At 37.4% G+C, this 22,789-nt stretch overlaps 2 protein-coding genes across 2 annotated transcripts in view; both read left to right on the forward strand.

The window, feature by feature from the left end:
* STARD3 (StAR related lipid transfer domain containing 3) overlaps window positions 1-6,846 on the forward strand; it is a 37,717-nt gene extending 30,871 nt beyond the window's left edge. The window contains exons 13-15 of the mRNA XM_032235556.1: window positions 63-167; window positions 3,650-3,743; window positions 5,156-6,846. Coding sequence (XP_032091447.1) covers window positions 63-167; window positions 3,650-3,743; window positions 5,156-5,266 — 310 coding nt within the window. The 3' untranslated portion in view covers window positions 5,267-6,846. The remainder of the gene's footprint in view (window positions 1-62; window positions 168-3,649; window positions 3,744-5,155) is intronic.
* A 100-nt stretch (window positions 6,847-6,946) lies between these two features.
* Window positions 6,947-20,339, forward strand: MREG (melanoregulin). Its single transcript, XM_032235557.1, has 5 exons — window positions 6,947-9,857; window positions 12,419-12,578; window positions 15,244-15,334; window positions 17,313-17,479; window positions 19,057-20,339. The coding sequence occupies exons 1-5, from the start codon at window positions 9,781-9,783 to the stop codon at window positions 19,294-19,296; spliced, it is 735 nt and encodes a 244-aa protein (XP_032091448.1). The 5' UTR covers window positions 6,947-9,780; the 3' UTR covers window positions 19,297-20,339.
* The last annotated feature ends 2,450 nt before the right edge of the window (window positions 20,340-22,789 follow it).

Raw genomic sequence — 22,789 nt, forward strand, 5'->3', positions numbered from 1 at the left:
TATTTTTCACTATTTCGTTTCAATGAACTGATGTTTCATATGTGCTCTCTTTACAAATCAAGAGATTTTGTGAATGTGCGTCGGATTGAGAGAAGAAGAGACCGATACATTTCATCAGGGATGGCAACAACTCACAGCTTGCGCCCTCCTACATCCAAATATGTCAGGTATGAAAATCATGCTGTTGTCCTATATTAGTGAAGGCTAACCTTTTCGTTACTGAGTGCCCAAACTGGAACGTACATGTGCATGCACTAGAATGCCGGAAAGCTGAAGACCAGCTGGCCAGCATGTGCATGCCTGTTTTCAGGCTTTTTCTCAAGCGGTTTTCAGGCCATTTGGGGGCTGGTTTTTTTGGCTGTTTTTGGCCTGAAAAATGCCCTGAAAATGGTCTGGAAAATGGCATAAACGTGACCCCAAAATGGCCTGAAAACAGCCTGGGAAAAAACTTGGAAAAGCCCCAAAAATGGCTTAAAAAGGGGCTGGAAAACATCCCGAAGAACTGCCTATTGTTAGGCCGCTTTTCAGGCAGTTTTCCGGCACTCCAGTGCCCACGAGGACCAACAGGTGACAATGTTTGTGTCCACAGAGAGGGCCCTGCATGCCACCTCTGGCACACGTGTCATATCATCCTAGAAGCTTTTCTCCAATATTGATTGGATTGGATTTATTCAGTTTGTATGCTGCCCTATTCCCGAGAGACTCAATACACAGGTAGGAAAGGGTAGGAAAAAATATTTTTAATTTATAAAGCCTTTAGTTACTGTCTGCATTGGCAATGAAAAAAAATACAGTAAAGAGCTTCCCATATAGCAGCATTTTCTAAGTAATACGTTTGCTTTGGACTTTCAGCAACAGTGAGAAGAAATAATTTATTGTTCATTTGATAATAATTTTAAATAATTTAGGAACATTCTTGGATGTAAACAGTATTGTATGGTAGTAGCTTATATATACTTGGGGATTCCCCAGTATGCATAATTTAAGTCTCCTTTTTTTTATTATTATTATTAAATTTATTTGCCTCCCATCTCATTTCAAAGCAACTCTTAGCGGCTTACAGCATGAACAAATTTACATCGTCAAATATAAGTACACCCAATAAAATCACAATATAAACAACAAAATCATTGAGCAAAATGGAGAAGGGGGAAATTAAATACACAGAGGAGGGGAGGCGGGGATTAACTTTTAAGTAACGTCCACCTGCAGTTTGAAGCTCCACCATTGGGGACCCAAGCCATCTGGCAGGATCAGATCTTAAGGTTCTTACGGAAAGTCAGCAGAGTGGAAGCCAATCTTGCCTCAGGGGCTATAATATTTCAAAGGATGGAATCCATAGCAGAGAAGGCTCTTCTCCTGGACTTTTGCCATCCCAAATTCCTTGACTGATGGGATCTGCATTATGCTTCTCTGCCTTAATTTGATCAAAGACCATCAAAGAATGCATAAGCATATTTGTAAGGAATAAATCAATTAAAACAGAGAAAAAGAGAGAATCTATGCTGAATGACTTCCAGAACTGTGGAAAGTTAAGCATCTATACTCCAATAGCCATGCTGGCTGGGGGTAGTAGTGATTATAAATCATAAAGCATAGTACAGGAAGTCCTCAACTTACAACAGTTCATTTAGTGATGGTTCAAAGTTACAATGGCACTGAAAAATGTGATTTACGACTGTTTTTCACAGTTATGACCTTTGCAACATCCTCATGGCCATGTAAACAAAATTCGAACGCTTGGCAACTGATTCATATTTATGACCGTTGCTGTGTCTCACAATGTCATCTTCTTTTGCAACCATCTCACAAGCAGAGACAATGGGGAAGCTAGGTTCATTTAACAACCTGTTTACTGACTTTTCAACTGCAGTGATTCACTTAGCAACTGTGGCAAGAAAAGTTGTAAAATGGGGCAAAACTGACTTAACAAATTTCTCACAGCAACAGAAATTTTGGGCTCAATTGTGGTCATAAATTGAGGACTACCTCTGCAGTAACCAATTGGCCATGCAGTCCTAAGTATTTATACCATTTTTATTTGTCTCATGTTGCGTTTTGTACTTTTCAAATTGTAAGTAATATATGTAAAAAATATTTTTAAAAGCAAAGTCCAAAATTCCCATTCCAAATATTTTCCAAAATTTCTGAAAGGTAGTCGAGTTCATGTTTTGATTATTCTTCAAAGTGAAAAGGAATTTTCAAAATAGGTATTTAGGATAGCTGTAGCATTTTCTTAGATACCCTGTTCCTTTTGTATAGTTAACTAAAACTTGCTGCAATGGTGGTCTTGGGGAAATTTAGAGAAAAGGGCAAACTATTCAGTTTTCTGCTTCCTGGAAGAATAGAAATTTGGAATTTTTCTTGTATCAGCAGAAATTCTTGAGTTTTATGTCAGCACTCTAGAATTCGTTCTGCTAAAACAAATGAAACAATCATAGCACTCGTCCTTCAGAATAGTTTCTATGGTCTTTCGTGTGTTCCTGTAATGAAGGCTGCATGAATAAGACACACCTTCTGATTTTAATGCAGAAGCCACCCCCTGGGACGGTGCATTTCAGAGCTTCCTACATAAAAGCATTTTCTGGCAATTAGTTTGTTTTTGGCCTCTATGTAATGTCTTGTGACGAGCAAACTCCAGTTGTGAGCAGTTTCCAACAAGGCCTCTTTGTTGTCATGCTTTCTGCCTCGGGTGACCAGTCAGGGTGTCTTTGTTCACCACCTTTATTTTTTCTGAGTAATAGCATTAAAACATCATTGGCCTTTAACTCAGAATTTGCGTAGCAATTGGAAAGATATATGAGAGGAACTGTGTTCATTTCACATGTCAGTGTGCATTATCAAGTGTTGTGTATCTTTATCCTGTTCAAGGAAATTGAGTTTCTGGTATTCAAAATGTTCTGTTTAAAAAAACCAAGTTTTTTGCATCTGTTATCAAGATACCAAATACAGATAAAAACTAGCATCTTTTCACCCATTTCTTTTTCTCAGTATTTAAGTTTGTGGGATATTCCTTGAAGGGCATCCTTCATGATGAGAAGTCTAAGCAATCATGGGGTCCATATTCATTTGGTTGAAAGAACACTGGGACTTATGGACATATCTGTAATAATGCTTTATTTATAAATGCACTGGTAAGGCATAATCAGTGCAAATCAGCACTGTTTCTGTGGTTGGTGGCTTGCTCATAACTAATTTCCAATGAAATGCAGATTATAGATGTTTTAAAAGGTCAATAAATTTGCAATCTTTAATAGCTAGGCCTGGATCCAGTATCACTGACAGCTGCTTTCCCATCTGAAATAGTTTGGGTGTCATTATTTTCAAAATGGTTGGTGCTCTCTTTAGCACTCCATTGATGGAATGTACATAAGGAAATTCCAAGCCAGGGGCTTATTTGTACTAGTTTTAAATTGCTGGAGGCGGGATTGCAGTTGAATTAAACCAATTAATGATTCTAAAAGAGCATCATTAAGGGAGAAGGGTATAATGATAGTGATAATGCCTAATTTGTTTTCATAATGTAAATGTACATTGCCTTGAACCCTTCTGTTCAATGGTTGGTCTGCCATTAAACTAAAATTTATCCTAATTTTTTCTGCTCTGTCAGTATATCTCCAACATTATTTATGCTTTTGGCTTTTCTCAGAGCAGAGAATGGCCCAGGAGGCTTTGTTGCCCTGAAATGTCCCACCAATCCAAATATTTCTACCTTGTTCTGGATACTCAATACGGACCTTAAGGTAAAGTGTATTTTATCTTTCTAGGTCTTGATTTAATACAGGCTTATAATTACAAATTGGTCCATTGTGCTTTACTGTATTCTAATATTTTTCAACACAACTGGCTGGCTATTACTGCATTGTCTTTGGCTCCTTGGTGCTTGTGGGATATACTGAACAGAATGTTACATGGATTGTATAACAACCTAGATTCTGTTGCAATACATACTTTACTTCCTGCAGTTCATATGAGATTCACTGTTGTATAAATAAATATCACAGATTAATTCATACATACTCAGACATTTTGCAAAATGATGTTCTACTGATCTTTTTATTCTAACTGGTAATATGAGTCTGGGAGCCATGGTGGTGTAGTGGTTAGAATGCAGTATTGCAGGCTAATTCAGCTCACTGCCAGGAGTTCGATCCTCATTGGCTCAAGGTTGACTCAGCCTTCCATCCTTTCAAGGTTGGTAAAATGAGGACCCAAATTGTTGGGGGCTACATGCTGACTCTGTAAACAGCTTAGAGGGGGCTGTATAGCACTATGTAGTGGTCTATAAGTCTAAGTGCTATTGCAAATGTTATTCTAATCTACAATATAGGTATTTTATGATATCCATAAAGTACTATGATTACAAAGTCTATATAAAATACAAAGTTTCCAATATGGGTTGGATTCAGTTTCCTGCAATGGAAGTTTTTAGTTCCAGGTTAGTTTTGTTTAGTTCCAATTGCTTTGCTGCCGCAGTTCCCTCTTTAGAGATTCCTGGGAGAAATTGATGGTGTTCTTCCTTATTAGAACACTCAGTAGTGCCATCTTTAATTATTTCCTGGCTTCAAAAAACTGTTGTAGCCAGAAGAAATTGGGAGAAGAAATAAAAATGGTGAGAATATGCTAATTAACCTATGCATTTCTAATAAATAAGCCATTGTTTGTTTAAGTGAACCCAATAATAGCTCAATTCTGCAATTTTTCCCATCACAGTGCTTACATTATTCTAATCTTATGGTTAAAAATGGAACTATATTGTGACTGAAAACTATGCTTTGTATGCCAAACGTAGATTTCATTTCTAAATATACTTGACAAAAAAGTTGCCAGAAATCCTAAAGTTCTGCTTGAAATTAGTGTAGATAAAATTGAACTAGATGGACATAGTTGTATAAAGTAAGTTCCTGGATTCTTAGTTTTGTTTATTTTAAAAAGAGAGAGTATCCATAGTTTGTGGTTAACCTCATTTACTCAGTAATGCCTCAGATAAAACTGAAGTTGGATGGCAGAACTGGGAAAGTTATTGCTGTATCTTAAGAGGCCACAATTATGTACCAAATATTTGATAATTTGACTAGATTAGACAAGACCAATGAGCATTAGAATATATAAACATTAAATTGATGTCTTTTGATTTGCTTGTTTTGTCCTATAGGGTCGGCTTCCCCGATATCTAATTAACCAAAGCTTGAGTGCCACCATGACAGAATTTATGTTCCACCTGCGTAAACGAATTATGGATATCACCTCAAGATCTAATTCTTAAAACTTGGTTTAACATTGCCTTTTGAACGTTCTGTGAACCTATCAAGGCCCAAAGAAGTGGATATCTCTTCCTACTAGTTGAAAAAAATTATTTAGCTGTCATTCAGGATAAAAATGAAATATGAGCATGTGGCTGGTGATGTCAATGTATAGACTCAGGAAGATAATCATGTGGGAAGAGGAGATAAGATGGTTGGTGGTTCAAAACAGAACATATTGAGAAAAATTAGGACAAAATCTTTGAGATCTTTTGCTGATGATCAAAGTTAACACTGCAGTTGTGCCAAATTAATTCATGAGCGTAATTGCAAAACCCTGTCGCTTAATCCCTAATACTTCTCTATCTGTTCCTCTTTCTCCCTTTACATGGTCATACTATTTCTGACTAGTATAAACTCATAAACACATCCAAATGTTACCATCAAGTAATCTTGCATATGAAGTAATATCGTTGGAGTGCTGCAGAATAAGCCAGATAATTTTCTGATCACTGTTGTATCAACTCTGGACCCTCCACTTTCCTAAACAATGATGTACTCCTTCAAATCAGAGGACTGAATTGCCCAAAGGTGTGGCCATAATTTGACTATGTGTCTCTGAAGAGGCAATGTTTCAGAAAATGAAATTCCCACTATCTCCATTGAATACATGGATTAGAATTGTGCTTCAAATTGGTGTGCACCTTTCTGGGCTGCTGTTCTAGTTCTATCATGATTTTATATATATACATATATATAAATATATATTTCTTATTTCCGAGAATATGAAGAAGGCCCCATCTCTGCAGAACTGAACCTTCTACAGTGGCTAACATTTCATAGTTTGATTATGATATTCCATCCTGTTGTAAGTAGGCTGGAGGATTTGCCAAGATGTATATTCTGTGTGTTCCTAAATGACTTCTTAATCCAGAAACAGTGAAGTCCAGCCCTTGTCTTCAAGGATACATGTTAAGTGCAAGAGAAGCTTACTTGAAAACTTGGCATCCACTTATTTTCCTTGCCTGACAACATCATGAGGCACGTGCTGGATTTGCCATAATAATGAATGGACCTTCTTAAGGCAAAGACAAGAGCTATCACCAGAGCATGAGGATTGTGCTTCCTTAAAGTAGAGACTTGTGGTCCATCTTCTTCCTCCAAAATTTATTTTCATGGAAGATAATTCCTTAATAAAAGCAGGTCCTGAAAAGGCTTTAGGATATGAACCAGACTAGCAGTACCATCTGTCCTATATATATATTGCCTATCACTATTGAAGTGAAACCTTACTACGTATCATCTCCGGGAATAAGGAAAGTCATAAACAAGAAGCTGCTTCAAAATATTTTTTTTAAATAACCTGTACCACCATGAAATATGTGAATATATTCTCATTTTAAAGATTAGCAATTAATCTTATTTAAATGCCTTCAATTTTAAACATTCTGGATATCATTGGGAAGTGGCTTGTACTTTTTTGTAAATCTAACACAGATTTCTTTGCCTTTACACCTCATTTAAAAAGCCACTTGAATTAAAAAAAACATGCCTTTTGCTTCAGATATTTGAGAATTAATCAAATAAAGTAATAATAAAAACTTCAATGTCTCAATGTGTACTTCTTTTGAGCCTGATGTATCTTTTTACGTTCAGCTTTGCTAATCTAATCTAAATCTAATCTTTGTTTTCATTATTCTAAATAAATTTTTGCTTTTCTGTGTTATGCAGTTAGTGGGGTTTTTATATATCTAACAGACCCAAAGCCTGCTTTCTCATAAATACACGTATTCTGTTATAACTTATCCTTCATAAGTATATCTGTTATTTTCTTTATTTTATTGTGTTTACATATTCTTCTGAGAAAGAAGAAACAAAGGCCCTTGTGGTACCTTAAAAAAACACAAAATGATCTAATGTATAAAATATAAACCACAGAACTATGCCCTAATAAATTATTATCCTTTTAGATATAGATTAATGTGGTTATTAGCTCAATTAAAACCAGTTGCACATTTTGATATCTCACTTTATGGCTTACACATCAAAACTGATAAACATAATAGAGCTTGCCATCTACTTAGCCAATATGACATCCAAATTCAGAATTTCTATAGGAAAGTGGTTTGAAGTTCTATGCTGCAAACAAGCCACTTCTATGTGCAAGATTTTTTGTTCAAGCTGGATGCTGGCTGATTAAAAGACAATTGCCTGAGATTGCCGTATGAACCTATAAAAGTGGGTATTGAAATTGATCCAAAAAATGGAGAGAACCAGTGGAGCTATTTAAGCTGATTTGGCTATCATGAAAGGGGCAATGAATAATTTTTGTTAGTAATTGTCCAATAAATAGGAAGAAGAAAAATGTAAGCTTTTCTGCCTCACTACTCAAAGTAGCCATAGCTCTTGAAATGAGAAAGATTTCAGTATGTCGGGATTGTAACCTACAAGAACAACTGCTTATTAAGAAATATCTTAGTAACATCTTAACAAGAATTCTATTAATTAATAATATTCCAGTGAAGCCAGAGCTTTTCCCTTTGGTTGTTAAACAGTTAAAAAAGAAGCTATGGAAGATTATTTCAATATAAGCAGCTATGGTAGATTATTATATGCACAGATGGAAAGATTCAACACTCACCACTATGAGCAATGGTTGTTGAAGCTGAATTTGCTACATTTTGCTGAAATGGATAAATTGTTTTCTTTGATTAGAGAAAAAACATATCTATATTATTGGTGATTGGAAGCCTTTCATGAACTTTTTGCACATAAATGAACTTGCAATTTATGGGTTTGATTATTAGACTCAATAGATTATAGAAAGTATAATAAAATGTAGCTTTAACAATAGAGATTAAAATATATTTGTACTTACAACTGCCGTGAAGAATATCAGAAGCCACTTCTATCCTTTTTCTTTTTTTTCTTTTATTTTGTTTATACTGTATTAGTCTGTGTTAGTTTTTATTGTTTAAAAGTCATAAAATATAGATAATAAAGCAATCCCAGGGCAGATAAATGTTCTGACTCCCAAACCAGCCTTATTAAATCAACATTTATAGCTATTAAAAGTACTGTAAAATATAGACCACCTGGAAATTTCACTCATTCATTTAAATTCTTATAAATTCCTATTTTCTGAGCTATAAGGATGCAGAATTGTAAGAATGCAATGCATATGAAACATATTCTAAAATCTAATGTGTTTTGCTGGTGCTTTGTACATGAACCGTAAACTATAGCCTTAGGACAAAAAAAAAAAAGCCCAAACCAATGCAGCAGTTTAATCGATATCGTGCCCTGTGAACCTCTTCCATCTGCTTTATCATAAGTGTTTGTTGTGATGTCACAAAGATATAATCAAAGATCACTTGAAAAAAAGGCTTATTTTCTTGCACTTCTCAGGATGTAAAATTTTAGGTGAAGGAATGTGATTCATGTACCACAACATCCTCAATTTTATTATTGAAGCTAGATAACTTTTATTGCAACCTGACATCCAGATGTCTTGGTGTTTGTAGGCCAATATGAAGTGCCAGGATCGGAAGTCCCATCTAGAAAGAAACAGGCTGGGAAAAGCCATTTAAAATATTTGAGGGTTATTTTTTTTCTTTGCAAGACTTGAAAAGCTACCAAGGCAGAAATTTACCTAGCTTAGGTATATATTCTCCCCTGAAACCAAGATGATACCAAACACAGTGTTTGATCTCAGAAATGATGTTCACTTTTGTTTTGGCAAGTCAGTATTACAGTCTCATACCAATCATATATCATGGTTGTAAAATGAGTCCCATCCATTAATCTGTGGTCTTGGGTATACTGGGTACTTCGTCTTCAAAAAGTTACAAGATAACTCACAACTAGACGAAATATTTGATCCAGAAGTCTTTGGGGACATTAGGAATTTTGAGTGTCAAGAGCACTGTCAGAAACTGGTCACCATTTTGTGGAATGACCATTTAAAAAATCATGTTCTAAAAGTCAAATGAATATGGTAATTGCTCACTGTTCAGCAACCTAGCTTACCTGGTGAGGTACATTTCCTGACAAGCATGGGCATACAGCCTCCTTGTATTTTTATTTTCTAATTATAATCCATGGAGTTTAAGTGAAGGTCATGGCACTTCTTCCATTTAAAAAAAAAATAAGGGAATAAACAAAATCAAATCAGGGGCTCCAACTGATACCAGGTTAGATAATTGTCTCTGCACCTCCTAGAGGCACGTCATTATTTAATACTGCTTTAATAGGTCTTGAAGAAGATAACAGAAATGAACTTTACGCGTCTTCCCATATAAATGCCAAGACCACAATATATTATGTTGAATTTTGTATGTTTTGTTCAAACGCCTTAAGCTATGGAGGATTGAAGGAAACATTTCACATGATCTCTGCTTATGACTGTCAGACAGTATTGAAAGAGAACTATAAACTTCTTTGCCTTTTTTTAAAGTGCAATTTCTGTTATCCCTATTGTATACTCTGATATACTAGTTATAGGCATATTTTATAATCTGCAGCTTTTGCAAGTGACATGGATTTCTTGGGCCAAGTGTGTTGTTGCTGTTACCACGATGAAGATGAATTAGAGAAGAATTCATTGAACACTGGGTATGTATTTTAGCATTTCACAATTATCTCAAGGTTCCATAAATATAATTGCAATGGTACAAGTTTGCATAATTCATATGAAATCTTTTGCTTTGGAAGTAATGCTGGAAAGTTGAACCTTTAGATTCACCTCCAGGAGTCTTCTACCATTGTCCATTCTGTTGCTTGTTCCCCTTGTTTTCTGTGATTCCTCTCTAATTCCATTCGAAGGACAACTTTTTGTATTCCTCATGTTCTGTTCCCATTAGGCTGATCCCTATATTTTTCTATGCTTTTATCAAGGGACAAAATTGTCCTGTACTTGCATGGAGCCAGAGTGGGATTATCTCCTCCAATGATTTCTATATGTAAATTTGGCAGGGTTGGACATGCTCTGAGTACACTCATGAAACTGTGTTACCTACAGGCCTCGGAAGTATGCTTTGTGTGTTATAATGCCTTATACGTTAGCACTATATGGCCTCTACCTATAGATAAGATGGCCCGACCCTTTTGGCTTTCAGGAAAATGGTGAAGGTCTGTTCTTTTCCTCCAGGCACGGAGGCCAGGATTTGATAGTTTGACCGCTGGTGGATGATGGATGGATGAAAGTTTTTTATTAAGACCCCAGCACAGTTTATTGCATTGAATGGTTTTTAATGTTATTACGTTTTTATTTTGTTTCCTTCCCAGAGTTTCTTTAGGAGATGGGCTACTATACACATTTGTTTAATAAGTAAAGCGATATTTCTTCAGCCTTGGGGATGTTTGTTTATCTCTTCTGAAGCTATCTCTTTAGGTTTAGATGCTGCCGTTTGGGCTGCATAAAGTAATGGCTTGTTATTAGTATAAATAGGACAGCATCTGTGAGTGCTTTTACTTAGCTTCAAGGCAGATTTCTCCTGTTCCTGTTTCCAACAGGATCTGATCTCTTAATCTCTTGAAATTAATTTCATTATGGTAGCATGTCCAATGTCAAAATATTTTGCTTCATTCTGTATTTGTAAGTTGAATCTAAGTGTTGTTCTCCTTTAATTGTAATCATAATTCCTTCTAGTTACCTCTAGTGTTTAACCTTCAAAGTCCTATTATATCTTTTTTTTTAGAAGTCAAGTTTAGCCAAAGAGCAATGCAACAGAATCCAGGGGGAAAAAAAGATTACATATTCAATTTTGACAGAGTAAACCTATACGACCCTAACCTAATAGAGGTACCCTGGAGATTTTTTAAATCTCCAAGGTACCTCTATTTTTAAATTTGTATCCAAAAATTTATCCTCTTCCCACAATCCAGTTTTGGGGCTCTGTTTGCTCTTATCTCACACTCCTCCTTGGAATGTGCTCCCTCCTTCCAGTTAGCTACTATGTTACAAAAACATTTTCCCGTGGGAAGCATTCTTATGCAATAGTAAATAACTAATTCCAAAATTTTAAAGTTTGTTTGTAACTTTCCAAAATCAAACTTCTAATTATCTTTTTGCTGTTTATTCCAAAATAAAAAATAAAGTTGTATTTGAACTTCTTTCACTAACAATTAAAGGAAACTCATCCAATGATTTCAGATTTGTTGGTCCGAAGCTTCCGTATAATTGAAAAATAGTTAACAAGCAATGTTCAAAAGCGATTGGGAAAGGAAGTATACTTTTGAAGGTGCCAACCATGGTTTGAGCAAGCTGGCCATTTCTTCTTCCAGAGCTTTAAACCATGAGGAGCATTGGTGGGCAATCTCCGGTTCTCCTTGTCTGTTTTCAAACTTATTGCCCTGGGTGAGGAATTCTGGGATCCGATATATTGCCAAGGTTGAAAAATACTGCCCCAGGGGAATGGTGATGATCCACTAACAAATGTGAAGCCTCACACAGTCTTTGAATCACAATTCAGCAGCCATTTCTGAGACCCAATTCCCAGACATAGTTTTGAATATATCTGAACCAGTGGTGGATTTCAATTTTTTTTAGAACCTATTCTGTAGATGTGGCCTGCTTTGTGGGAGTGGCCTGCTGGCCATGTGACCAGGTGGGAGTGGCTTGGCAGTCATGTGACTGGGTGGGCATGGCCAACGTAAAATATGGTGAAACTCACTTAACAACGCTCTTGCTTAGCAACCAAAATGTTGGCTCAGAAACTGTGGCATTTGAAGCACGCAAGTCTTAAAGCTGTCAAGTTTACATGATCTTTGCACCCCTAACCCTTTAGAAAAAATCCCCCAGGAGTGTTCAAACATGACAGCTTTAAGACTTCGACTCCCAGAATTCCTCCTCTCATTCTTCATCTTGATGATGTGCAGAAGGCAGGGGGAGGGAGCTGGAACTGGTTCTAAATGGCACTGTAGATTTGTGGAACCTCTTCTATAGAAGAGGTTAGAACTGGCAGAAACCCACCCCTGCTCTGAACTCACAAAGCCCTGAAACTCCTGAAAAGTCTGTGCAAGACCTTTAAATATTTTGGATGAAATAAACAATACACCATGGAAAAGACTAGACTTGGCCAGTTTCAATAACTCCATTACATTGCATTGCTATGGATTCCCCTCACACTGCTATCTAAAACAAAACCTTGAATCTTTTCCATTTTCTATTCCAGTGACACATTTCAGTATTTCAATAAGTTACAGAAATGGCGGCAGTCAGAGGCAGCTAATTTGTGGAATGAACCAGCAGACTCCGCTCATGTGGAGCGGGGAGATGATCATGAGCTTCACAAGCTGCTAGAGAAAAGGTCAAAAATGCGTCGTGGGTCAGAGGTAAGTGGCCCACACAGTTGAAGCTCTTTCTTTCATATGGAACTGAATTTAATGATGTGGAATTCAGCCACATGTAACTTGATATGTTGACAGATATAGTGAATAATTTTTTGTGTTTTCTCCGTGTGAAAATGGTGAAGTACATGTCAAGAATAATCATAAACAAAAATGCTATTGCTGCCTTTAACCAAGAAAAAAAAAGGTGTAATACATAAATTGGTCTTTTTAAGACCATTCTGAAAATGCTAGTTATAATTTGGGTTGGGTTTGTCATGCTGTCATTCCCTGAGCTGCTTTGTCCAAGACTTCTAGAGCTCATAAAAATTAGAAACGTGATTTTAATTTCTCATCGTCAGAGCACTGAAACTGTAGCTAAACAACACTATGCTGCACAGTGCTACAAGGGAGAGTGGAGGCAGGTGTTAACATTTTTCTACTAAATTGGCCTTGAGAACTGCAACTTTACCTAAACCAAAAAAATATTTTCTCATAAAATAGAACATAAAAATAATAAACTAAGCTTAAGATGTATTACCCTCTAAAATGGTCCAGACGGATCTGGACTGCGGAGATCTCATTGCAGGGGTATCTGGGAGAAGCAGTGTGTGTGTGGGAATGAAGAAAGAAAGATGTTGACCCACAGCCATGTAATAAAGCACACTTTACACATGTTATATGGTTGTGGCTAACATCTTGATCTTTATGACTTCCTGCTGAACTTGGTACTTGATGGCTTTCATTGCTACTAGCAATATAAACAATCAGGTGGATGGAAGGAGGATGGGAAAATCTAACCACTGCTTGTCAAAACATCAGAACGTGTTCACCTGGTGCACCAATTGCGTCCCTACCTGAACCGGGAGGCACTCGCAACAGTCACTCATGCCCTTGTGACCTCAAGACTGGACTACTGCAATGCGCTCTACATGGGGTAGCCCTTGAAGAGCATTCAGAGACTTCAGCTCGTCCAGAATGCAGCCGCGCGAGCGATTGTGGGTGCACCTCAGTACACCCACGTTACACCTATCCTCCGTGAGCTGCACTGGTTACCGATTGGTCTCCGGATACACTTCAAGGTGCTAGTTGTCACTTATAAAGCCCTTCATGGTATTGGACCTGGGTACTTGAGAGACTGCCCGCTGCCAATTACCTCCCAAAGGCCCATTAGATCCCTCAGATTAGGCCTCCTCCGGGTTCCATCTACTGGCCAATGTCATCTGGCTACTACCCAGGGGAGGGCCTTCTCTGTGGCTGCTCCGGCCCTTTGGAACGAACTCCCCGCAGAGATTCGGACCCTCACCTCTCTCCAGGCTTTCCGTAAAGCCGTTAAAACCTGGCTGTGCCGGCAGGCCTGGGGTTGATGAGTTCCCTTCCCCTCTCGAATCGTGTGACTGTTGATTGTCTTTTAAATTCCCTTGTACCTTCTTTGTTGTATTCCTTCGTGTTTACTTCCCCCCCGCTTGGGTTTGTTAGCCGCCCTGAGTCCCCCAGGGAATAGGGCGGCATATAAATAAAATAAATCTTCAAACCTTCAAATCTGGATTCATTGTTTAGCTCCTATTCACTTTCTGGGCCTCCTGGTTCAAGATTTCAGTACTGAAACCCTGCATAGTTTAGGAGCAGACTACCTCAAGAAACACACTATGTTTCAATATGGTTGCTTTTGTCCTCTTTGGAGGCATTTCTCCAGAGGTCTCCAACAAGTGGAGCAAAGTGGGTAGCTACAAGGAACAGGTTCTTTGAGTGTCAGGCGCCTCTTGCAGTCTGTGGAAGGAAAGAAAAAGATGATCAGCACCAAGATGAGTGGACTCAATAATAGTGGTGCTGAGCCCTGAAATTCTCATAGAGAAAATCTATCTATGTAGTCATTAAGAATCAGTAATGACTTGATGGCATATAAAAATCATTTGATTATATTTTTGTTACTCTTCTTTAAAGAGTAGGTCTAACAATTATGGTTAATCCAGAAAATTTCAATTATTGGATATGTTAGAAGTAAAAGTATTATCACTATTTATATCAATCATTTACTCCATTTTCCTATACAAATAAGTATAAGAATTAATTGTATTCACAGCCCTTAAATATGGGGAGCAGAGATCTCATCTGAGTAGAACACATATGTGTGTATCTGCACATGCATGCCCAAACCCATTATATTTAAAATTGGAACCTCAATGGCATCTCCCTATGTACCGACCTAATTTTATTCTACTTTTTTCTTTGTTAAAGATAGAAGAAGAAAAACTTGATATACTGCAAAACAGCAAAAGTCTCTGGAATAATCCTAATTCCCAGAAAGGCAAGGAATTATATATAGTTCCAAAACTATTCTTAGACTTAGACTTAAAACTGTTGCAAGGATCAACTTCACTGGTTAACTTCTGGTCAATGGGGTTTTATGACTGGGTTCAACCATTGTGGTAGCCTTGTTGTGAATGGACATACACTCTATGCAACAATTAATTTTGACCATATATAATTTATTCCCAAAATATTAATATATTCTCTGGTTCCACAAGGTTGGAAGTCTCTGCTTTCATACCTCTGTAAAATCTAGCTGCTCACATGCACATGCCTTGCCCTCTGTAAGAGCTTGTATTTTGCTCATCTGTATAGCTTGTGGATTCTTTCTCACCCCCCTGTTCTCCTTATTCTGATAAAGGGATATCGACGTTTGAGCTTTGACATCATTGCCCACCGACAGATCCGTCGAAAGGTAAAGGATCGATGGAAACATGTCTTGGAAGTCTTAGGTAAATGTCCTAATAGTGAACATTTTTTTCTGTCAAGTTAATTTATTTAACTATTGTATAATCTTTTGTTCTAAAGGAAAAATTAAAAATTATAGGCAGGACCTCAGATACTGTTTCTGTAGTTTCAGATTGTTGTTTCAGATTTAAACATAAAATACCCAGTAAGAATAAGATAAAGGGTTTTTTCCCCATTGGCTGAGCTATTGCGGGATGTTAACTAATATCAGCAAGTACAGTATCCTAGATTCAGAGAATTAAATCTGCCATTGTCTATTGAAAAGAATTGTCACTTGGTTGACTCTGCAATTCTGACAAATTTAAAAAAAAAACTATGGAAAGAATGCTTCTAGTTATTTTGACCATATGAAGGGCTTTAATCCAACAAAACTTGTTATTTTAAAAAATCTAGAGAATTAAAGAACTATATGGCAGTTTCCCTTATTATATGATATTGCAAGATTTAGTAGGCTTTAGAAATTGAAACAGGAATTTTTAAATTAGTCCATACCACAAAATCTGTTAGTTTTTTAAAAAAAATCTTGGAATCCCTGATCTCAGGAATCCCTGAGAGACAGAACAGTAGTTCTTTGTCAAAAGTGACAATCTTTAAGCAAACCTTGTCTGTCTGTCTACCTATCTCTTTCTCTTTGTCTCTGGGTATGTTTAAACTGATCTAAAAGAACAATATTAAGCTAGTAGTTAGGCCTGTGGGCAGGGGATATCTCCTTCTCAGGGTTTAGACCGATGCTAAATTTGGGCTGCCTAACCAGAAATTACTGTAGGGGTTCCCTCTACATTGGCTTGTGTATCTATGTCTATCTTGAAATCAGGCTTGGCTCTTGGCAACTCCTGGACTAGTCTCTTCAGTCTTCTTAGCAATGTCTTTCTTAAATGGTTTGCCATTGCCCACTTTATGTGGCTGAAAGTAGGGACTGGCCCGAAGACAACCAGCTGGCTTCATGCTTAAGACTGGACTAGAACTCATGGTTTCCTGATGCTTTTGTCACCTAATGTTTTAACCCAGTGGTGGGATTCAAATTTTTTTACTACTAGTTCTGTGGCCGTGGCTCTGTGGGCATGGCGGGGGAAGGATACTGCCATCCCCATTTCTTCTCAACCCCACTAACCAGCTTTCCAGCTCCGTTCTCCTGTTCAGGGCAACAAAAGATTGGCTGGGAGACAGCAGAGGCGGGGCCAGCTGATCTTTGGTTCTCCAAACTACTCAAAACTTCTGCTACTGGTGCTCCAGAACTGGCTCAATACCACCTCTGCTTTAACCAATACATAAAACTGGCTCTCTCATTGAATTTGGGGGGAATCCATGCTTCAATAGTTTCATTCTTGGGTTCTGTAAGATTTGGTACAAGTGGAAGATGGAATTGTAGAAATTTAAGCTACACAGGGCTACAAGGTTATATCCTAGTCTAAAGACTTTCTATCAGTGCTTTTTGCTTGCACTTTCACTGAGCAACACTGAGCAACTGAAAATCAAAGGCAGATATTTTTTTGGACCTTTTCAAATCACAAATGTCATTCTCCCTAACCCTTCCTCTATGTCCTTGAATTCAGGAATAACATTGAAAATTGTTTTTGATTGTAATACAAATGGGAGGATGGCAGGCATCATTTCTTGTGTAATTGATGTTTTGATAGATGTCCCTTGCTGTATGCTGTACCTATCTGAACTTTAAGATCTTCTGTAATTTGTTTAATGGTAGTTAAAGTTAGATGGTGATTACACTGTACAAAGCATTTTCTTTTGTAGCACATTGATTATAGAGGATCCCTTGGTGTCAGATAAAAGCTTTTTATAAGTTCAAGAATGACTAAATTGCAATCTGAAATTTGGTGAAATATCTTTGTTTTAACGTATATTTTAATGTTGAATTTTCTGGAAGTGCATATAAATACAATAGAAGATCATTTAGTGAATTGCTATGAATGAAACATGAAGGTTAATGATATTTTCTCAATGTAGGATTCAAAGCTGAAGCAGATGGCCTACTCACTGTAACTTCCTGTACTTCCTATGAATCTCTCCACAACCCTCAAGAGGCCCGTAGACTCCACACTATCCTGGCTGAACAGACATCAATTTTTGGTCATCACCATGGTGGTCCGCCAGAGAGATATCTCTTTGTCCTGGTGAGTAGGGAGGAAACTGTAGAGAGTACACTGTCTATACAGTGCTTGTCAGAAGGAGCCCTGGATATTACTCAGATCATTATGGAAACTATTTTGGAGGGTGAGAACAGCAGCTGCATCTCTCCTAATTAACTGAAATTTGATGTAGGTCTTCCCACAATGGTTAACCTAATGCGGAGCCAATGTAAGTTGATTCCTTCTAATGTACTTTCTGGTTCACGGCCTAGAAAAAGAAAAAAGATTTTGAAAAGTGGTATTTCTCCCTACTTTCTTTTTACTCTCCAGAAAACTGGGAATGGTTGTTTCTGAAATATTTCCATATGCTCCCTCCTTCTAAGGGTTGATACATCTCTTACACACCAGGTTGTCCAGTCTGTGGCTCTCCTTTCTGTCTCTCAAGATCATTCCCACGTATCCTTAAAGCAACACTTGTAAAAGGGAGCAGGTGTTTGACAATAAGATCGCCCTCCAATGACAATAAGATCCTCCATCTTGACTTTTTTTCATGCAAACTTTCTGCAGTTTCCACCCCTGGACTTAGGCCACCAGATCCATGCTTCAAAACTACAGACAAAACTAAGACAGCGCAGCAAAGAGTTTAGATTTTTCTAGATCTCTTTGCTGCCATCTAGAAGCAGCAAATGAGCATTATTTGTTGAGAAGGATAAATCCTTCCTTTTCCAGCAATGCCAATGAAATAGTTGCCGTGGTTGCGCCATTCCTAACAAGCCATTTAGGGACGGAATTGAAAGTTGCTAAAAATAGGGTTGTGGCTACTTGAAACAAAAGCCCAGAGAATTTTCTTAAAAATTCTCCAAAGCCTATTTGGCTTCCATACTGTTTTGGTTCCCCCTAGACAATTCATTGAGAAGGTATCTGCCTTGTGTGGCCTGAATGTGGGCCTCCAGAAAGGAGGAAAAGAGTCTTTTCTGCTCCGTTTAATTCCAATAGCCTCTCTCTTCTACAAATGTGCGTCTGTCATTTCAGTCTTTGCAAATGTAATAATACATTTTTATGTCAGAGAAATGCCACTTTCATTGAACTCATTTTGTTTGTCATTGTGCTTTTATTGTATTAAGTGGTAATAAGATCACTCCCAGCCCTTCCTTCCCTTATTCTGCTGATAACTAGACCACATTTCAAAATCAAAAGTTATCTCCTCCTGTTTATGACCAAATAAAATTTGCTAGGAGAGATTTACATGGAATTCTTCAATCCCTCTAAAATGTTATTTTTCTTAGACACACCAGGAAGGATTTTGAATTTTCTAGATTCTAAAATGAATTCCTCTAAGCATTTTTTGTTCCTCATTCACACCAAAAATCTGGAGGAATCACCATAAACAGTATTTTAAAAAGTCAGATAATGAAAACTGGCAAAACTGTCACCCCAGAACTATTTAAGAATCTTTATCTCCTTATATTTACTATACCATACAGTTTTATAAGATGGAAATGTAATGTAATCTGTGGTTTACTGCTAATTGGGATTTTTGTGATTTGAGTAATTTCTTATCATATTTTTGATGTATTTTTTCACCTTCACTGTGCTTCAATTTATTTATATTCTAATTTCAGGACCGGCTTATTCTTCTTGATGTGGGAGATGATTTTCTGTCAGCTGCCCGACACTTTTATCCTGCAGAGGAAGAAGAAGACATGTCTTCCAGTGATGGAGGACCATCTACTCCTGGTCCCATTTTAGTACAATTAAATAATGAAACTCAAAAAGATGCTGAAGTAGAACAGGGGGAGGAATTAAATGAGGACTATGAATATTTTGGAGAGGCAAAGGAAGAAATTGATAATTCTGAGTAAAGTACCATGAAGAGAAGCCAACTCAAATGATTTAGTATGGATCTATGGAGGATTAGAGCAAGGATTCTCATCCTTCATTTTTTTTAAAAAATTCACTAGTTATCATAAGAATCAGGATCCACATAATACAAAATAAAACTCCCCGTACACTGACAATGACAGCTGTACATTTACAAGTAATCTGTTACTAAATTTATCATGTACAGTAAGTTTGAAAGACTTGAAATTTCATGTAGTTATTCTGTGTCCCATCTAAAATGCTTCTGAATCCCATTGATGCCAATATTGAGTCTAGGTAACTTACATTGTGGACTTTTTAAAAAGTTATTTTTCATAGAATAAACTTGCCTTTCCTTATTTCCCATTTCTTGTTTTCTTTTTATTATTATTATAGCACAGTCTAAAATAATCTTTGAAATTTATACTATAAATAAGTCACTGTCCCTTCTAAATGATAAAAGTAGGAAATGGTAAACATTTGGGGGTAAATAATGTAGCAGAACTATCTTTCTTTTCTCTCTAATTTAATGTCTCCACACTGCCCCTTGCTACTGTTGGCTGATACCTTATTTTACATTGTGTTTTACAAGACTCCAAGTCATTTTATGTCACATGCAAGAAATGACACAAGGAGCTGATCAGAGTGATATGTTTATTGCAGCTTGTCTATAGAAAGGAATATAGTCAAACTAAAGCGCTCAGCACACAACCAGTAGATAAACACTGTGAAGATTTAGGGAGGATCCTCTTTCAGCTGCTTCCTTCCCATCAACTCAGCTCTAAATTCCACCACATTTTACTTTTCATTTGTGGTTATTTCTTATACATGATAGAGGTTGAGAATGAGAAATGTAAAACATCACCCACCCTCCTTACCCTACACAATGTCCACCTTAGAGTTTCTTGTATAACACAACAATATTTCATCTGCATGCAAGAATGGCTTCAGATACCATGCTAACCCATGATTTAATTAGCTATGGTTTGTTGAACAGATCAGAATTCACTAGTTCAGCATTCTAATTGATATGGCTTTGCCTCTCACTGTATCGCAATCGCAATCGCAGTTAGACTTATATACCGCTTCATAGGGCTTTCAGCCCTCTCTAAGCGGTTTACAGAGTCAGCATATTGCCCCCAACAACAATCTGGGTCCTCATTTTACCCACCTCGGAAAGATGGAAGGCTGAGTCAACCCTGAGCCGGTGAGATTTGAACAACCGAACTGCAGAACTGCAGTCAGCTGAAGTAGCCTGCAGTGCTGCATTTAACCTCTGCGCCACCTCGGCTCTGTATGAGTGGACACAACTCTATGGTCTTAAGCATTAAAAAACCCCAAATATTTAGTTTACTTTATTGTTATTGCACCTTGTACAATGAAATTAAATGCCATCTTCAGTGTACATCATACATAGGAAAACTATAAAAATAAAACAAAAACACACATCCTTCACATTCTATACAATTGAATTGAAAACCCCTGATACTGCATTAATATTATACTATTCAGTAGAATTCAATATAGTTACTGCCCTAGGATAGAAGCTGTTTTTCAGCCTATTTGTTCCTGTTTTTATTATCCTGTACCATCTGCCAGATGGTAATAGTTCAAAAAAAAGGTGCCCAGGATGAGATGTATCTTTAAGAATGTTTTGAAATTCCTTAAGGCAGCGGGAGTTATTAAGCTCTTCCAAAGAGGGGAGAGAGCAACTAGTGATCCTCTGGGCAATGACGTTAACCCTCTGGAGTGCTGTCCTATCTTCCACTGTGCAATTGGCAAAGCATTCACAAGTGCAGCAAGTTAAAATACTCTCTCTGTTGCACTGGTAGAAGATTTTTTTTCATTCAGTTGTTGTTTCCTGAGAAGTCTCAGGGAGTATAATCTCTGCTGGACCTTTTTGCCCAATGCTGCAATGTGAGGTCAGGTCCTCTTTTATGATAATATTCAAAAACTTAAAACTGGCCACTTGCTCCTTTCGGTCTCCATTGATAAGCAAAGGCTGGATGTCTGATCTATTCCTTTTGTAGTCCACTATAAGCCTCTTGGTCTTATTGGTGTTAAGGATCAAGTTATTGTCTCCACACCACGAAAGCAATCAATCCACCTCATCTTGATAGGCAGACTCATCCATCACACCACCACACCACCCCCGAGATGAGTGGGAATGCAGTCATGTACATAAAGAGTATAGAGTAAGGGACTCAAAACACAACCCTGTGGTGTACCCGTGTTAAGAATAAGGGTCAAGGAGGTTTGATTACCTAATCTGACCCTCTGAAAGTGGCCAGACAGGACATTTCCTAGAAAGTATTGCCCAACCTAGTTTAGCACAGATGTGAGCCTGGACAATTGTGCTTTGTTAAACAAACCATCACAGAGCAAAACCAACCACTGACTAATGACAGCTTACAGTTTTCATTCTATGCATCTTCATATGATGGCACCTCTTCAGCCAGAAGGATCTGCCTTTATAGTTCTGTCACCAACTTTAAAACTCACTACTGTGTTTTCAAAATTGGTCATGCAAGAGGAGCCAAAGCTAGAAGTACTGTATAGCCTCATGGAAACAGCCTTATGTGATTTAGCCTTTATTATTTGTTCATATATGCTAAAATCCAAATATTAACATATTAACAGTTGGAGGAGACTTTGTGGTCATCTAGTCCAACCCCCTGCCCAAGCAGGAGACCCTACACCATTTCCGACAGATGGCAGTCCAGTCTCTTCTTCAAAGTTTCCAGTGATGAAGCTCCCACAACTTGTTCCATTGGCTGATTGCTCTCACTGTCAGAAAATTTTTCTTTATTTCCAGGTTGAATCTCTTCTTGTTCAGTTTCCATCCATTATTCCATGTCTGGCCTTCTGGTGCTTTAGAAAATAGCTTGACCCTCTCCTCTATCTGGCGGCCCCTCAAATATTGGAACATTGCTATCATGTCTCCTCTTAGCTTCTATGTGTTTCTATCATGTATATTTTCAAAAGTACATTTTTATTACTTAAAAGACATTATGCATAGTAATGCCTGATGAAGTTCAGAAACCAGAGACAGGAATTCTGGGCTCTGCATGATATTCTCATCTTTTCCTTTTCACACATAATAAAAAACATAGTTCAAAGAATAGGTTTGTCAGCCAACTTCCATTTAATTCCACTTCTCTCAGGCAGTATTTAGAATACTTTTTAAGTGCTGAAATATATTCATCTTTGCAAATTTGTTTGGTGATTGCTCTTTCGCATTATATTCCAGAGTATGGAATTTGAATATAAGGACCTAAATGTAAGGATTTCTATTAGCTTTGGCAGCAAGATTCTTATATGCACAAAGATGGAAGAGTATTGAAGGGAGAAATGGATTGCAAAACTGTCAGAATTAGCAGAAGTGGCAAAATTGACTTGTTGGCCAAAGAGAGAACAATGCTGGTGTTTTTTTTAGCAGATTGGAAACCTTTTATGGTTTTTGCTAAAGAAAGAAAAAGGTGAAACAATGATCTA

This window comes from Thamnophis elegans, chromosome Z (assembly GCF_009769535.1).
Source record: "Thamnophis elegans isolate rThaEle1 chromosome Z, rThaEle1.pri, whole genome shotgun sequence".
In the NCBI taxonomy this organism is placed as follows: domain Eukaryota; kingdom Metazoa; phylum Chordata; class Lepidosauria; order Squamata; family Colubridae; genus Thamnophis; species Thamnophis elegans.

Bases quoted from the DNA above. Each gene is read 5' to 3' on its own strand.
- MREG (XM_032235557.1), top strand. From the start codon at position 9,781: ATGGATTTCTTGGGCCAAGTGTGTTGTTGCTGTTACCACGATGAAGAT. The intron at 9,858-12,418 runs GTATGTATTTTA...TTTCTATTCCAG, and splicing joins AAGAATTCATTGAACACTGG to TGACACATTTCAGTATTTCA. The intron at 15,335-17,312 runs GTAAATGTCCTA...TTCTCAATGTAG, and splicing joins ACATGTCTTGGAAGTCTTAG to GATTCAAAGCTGAAGCAGAT.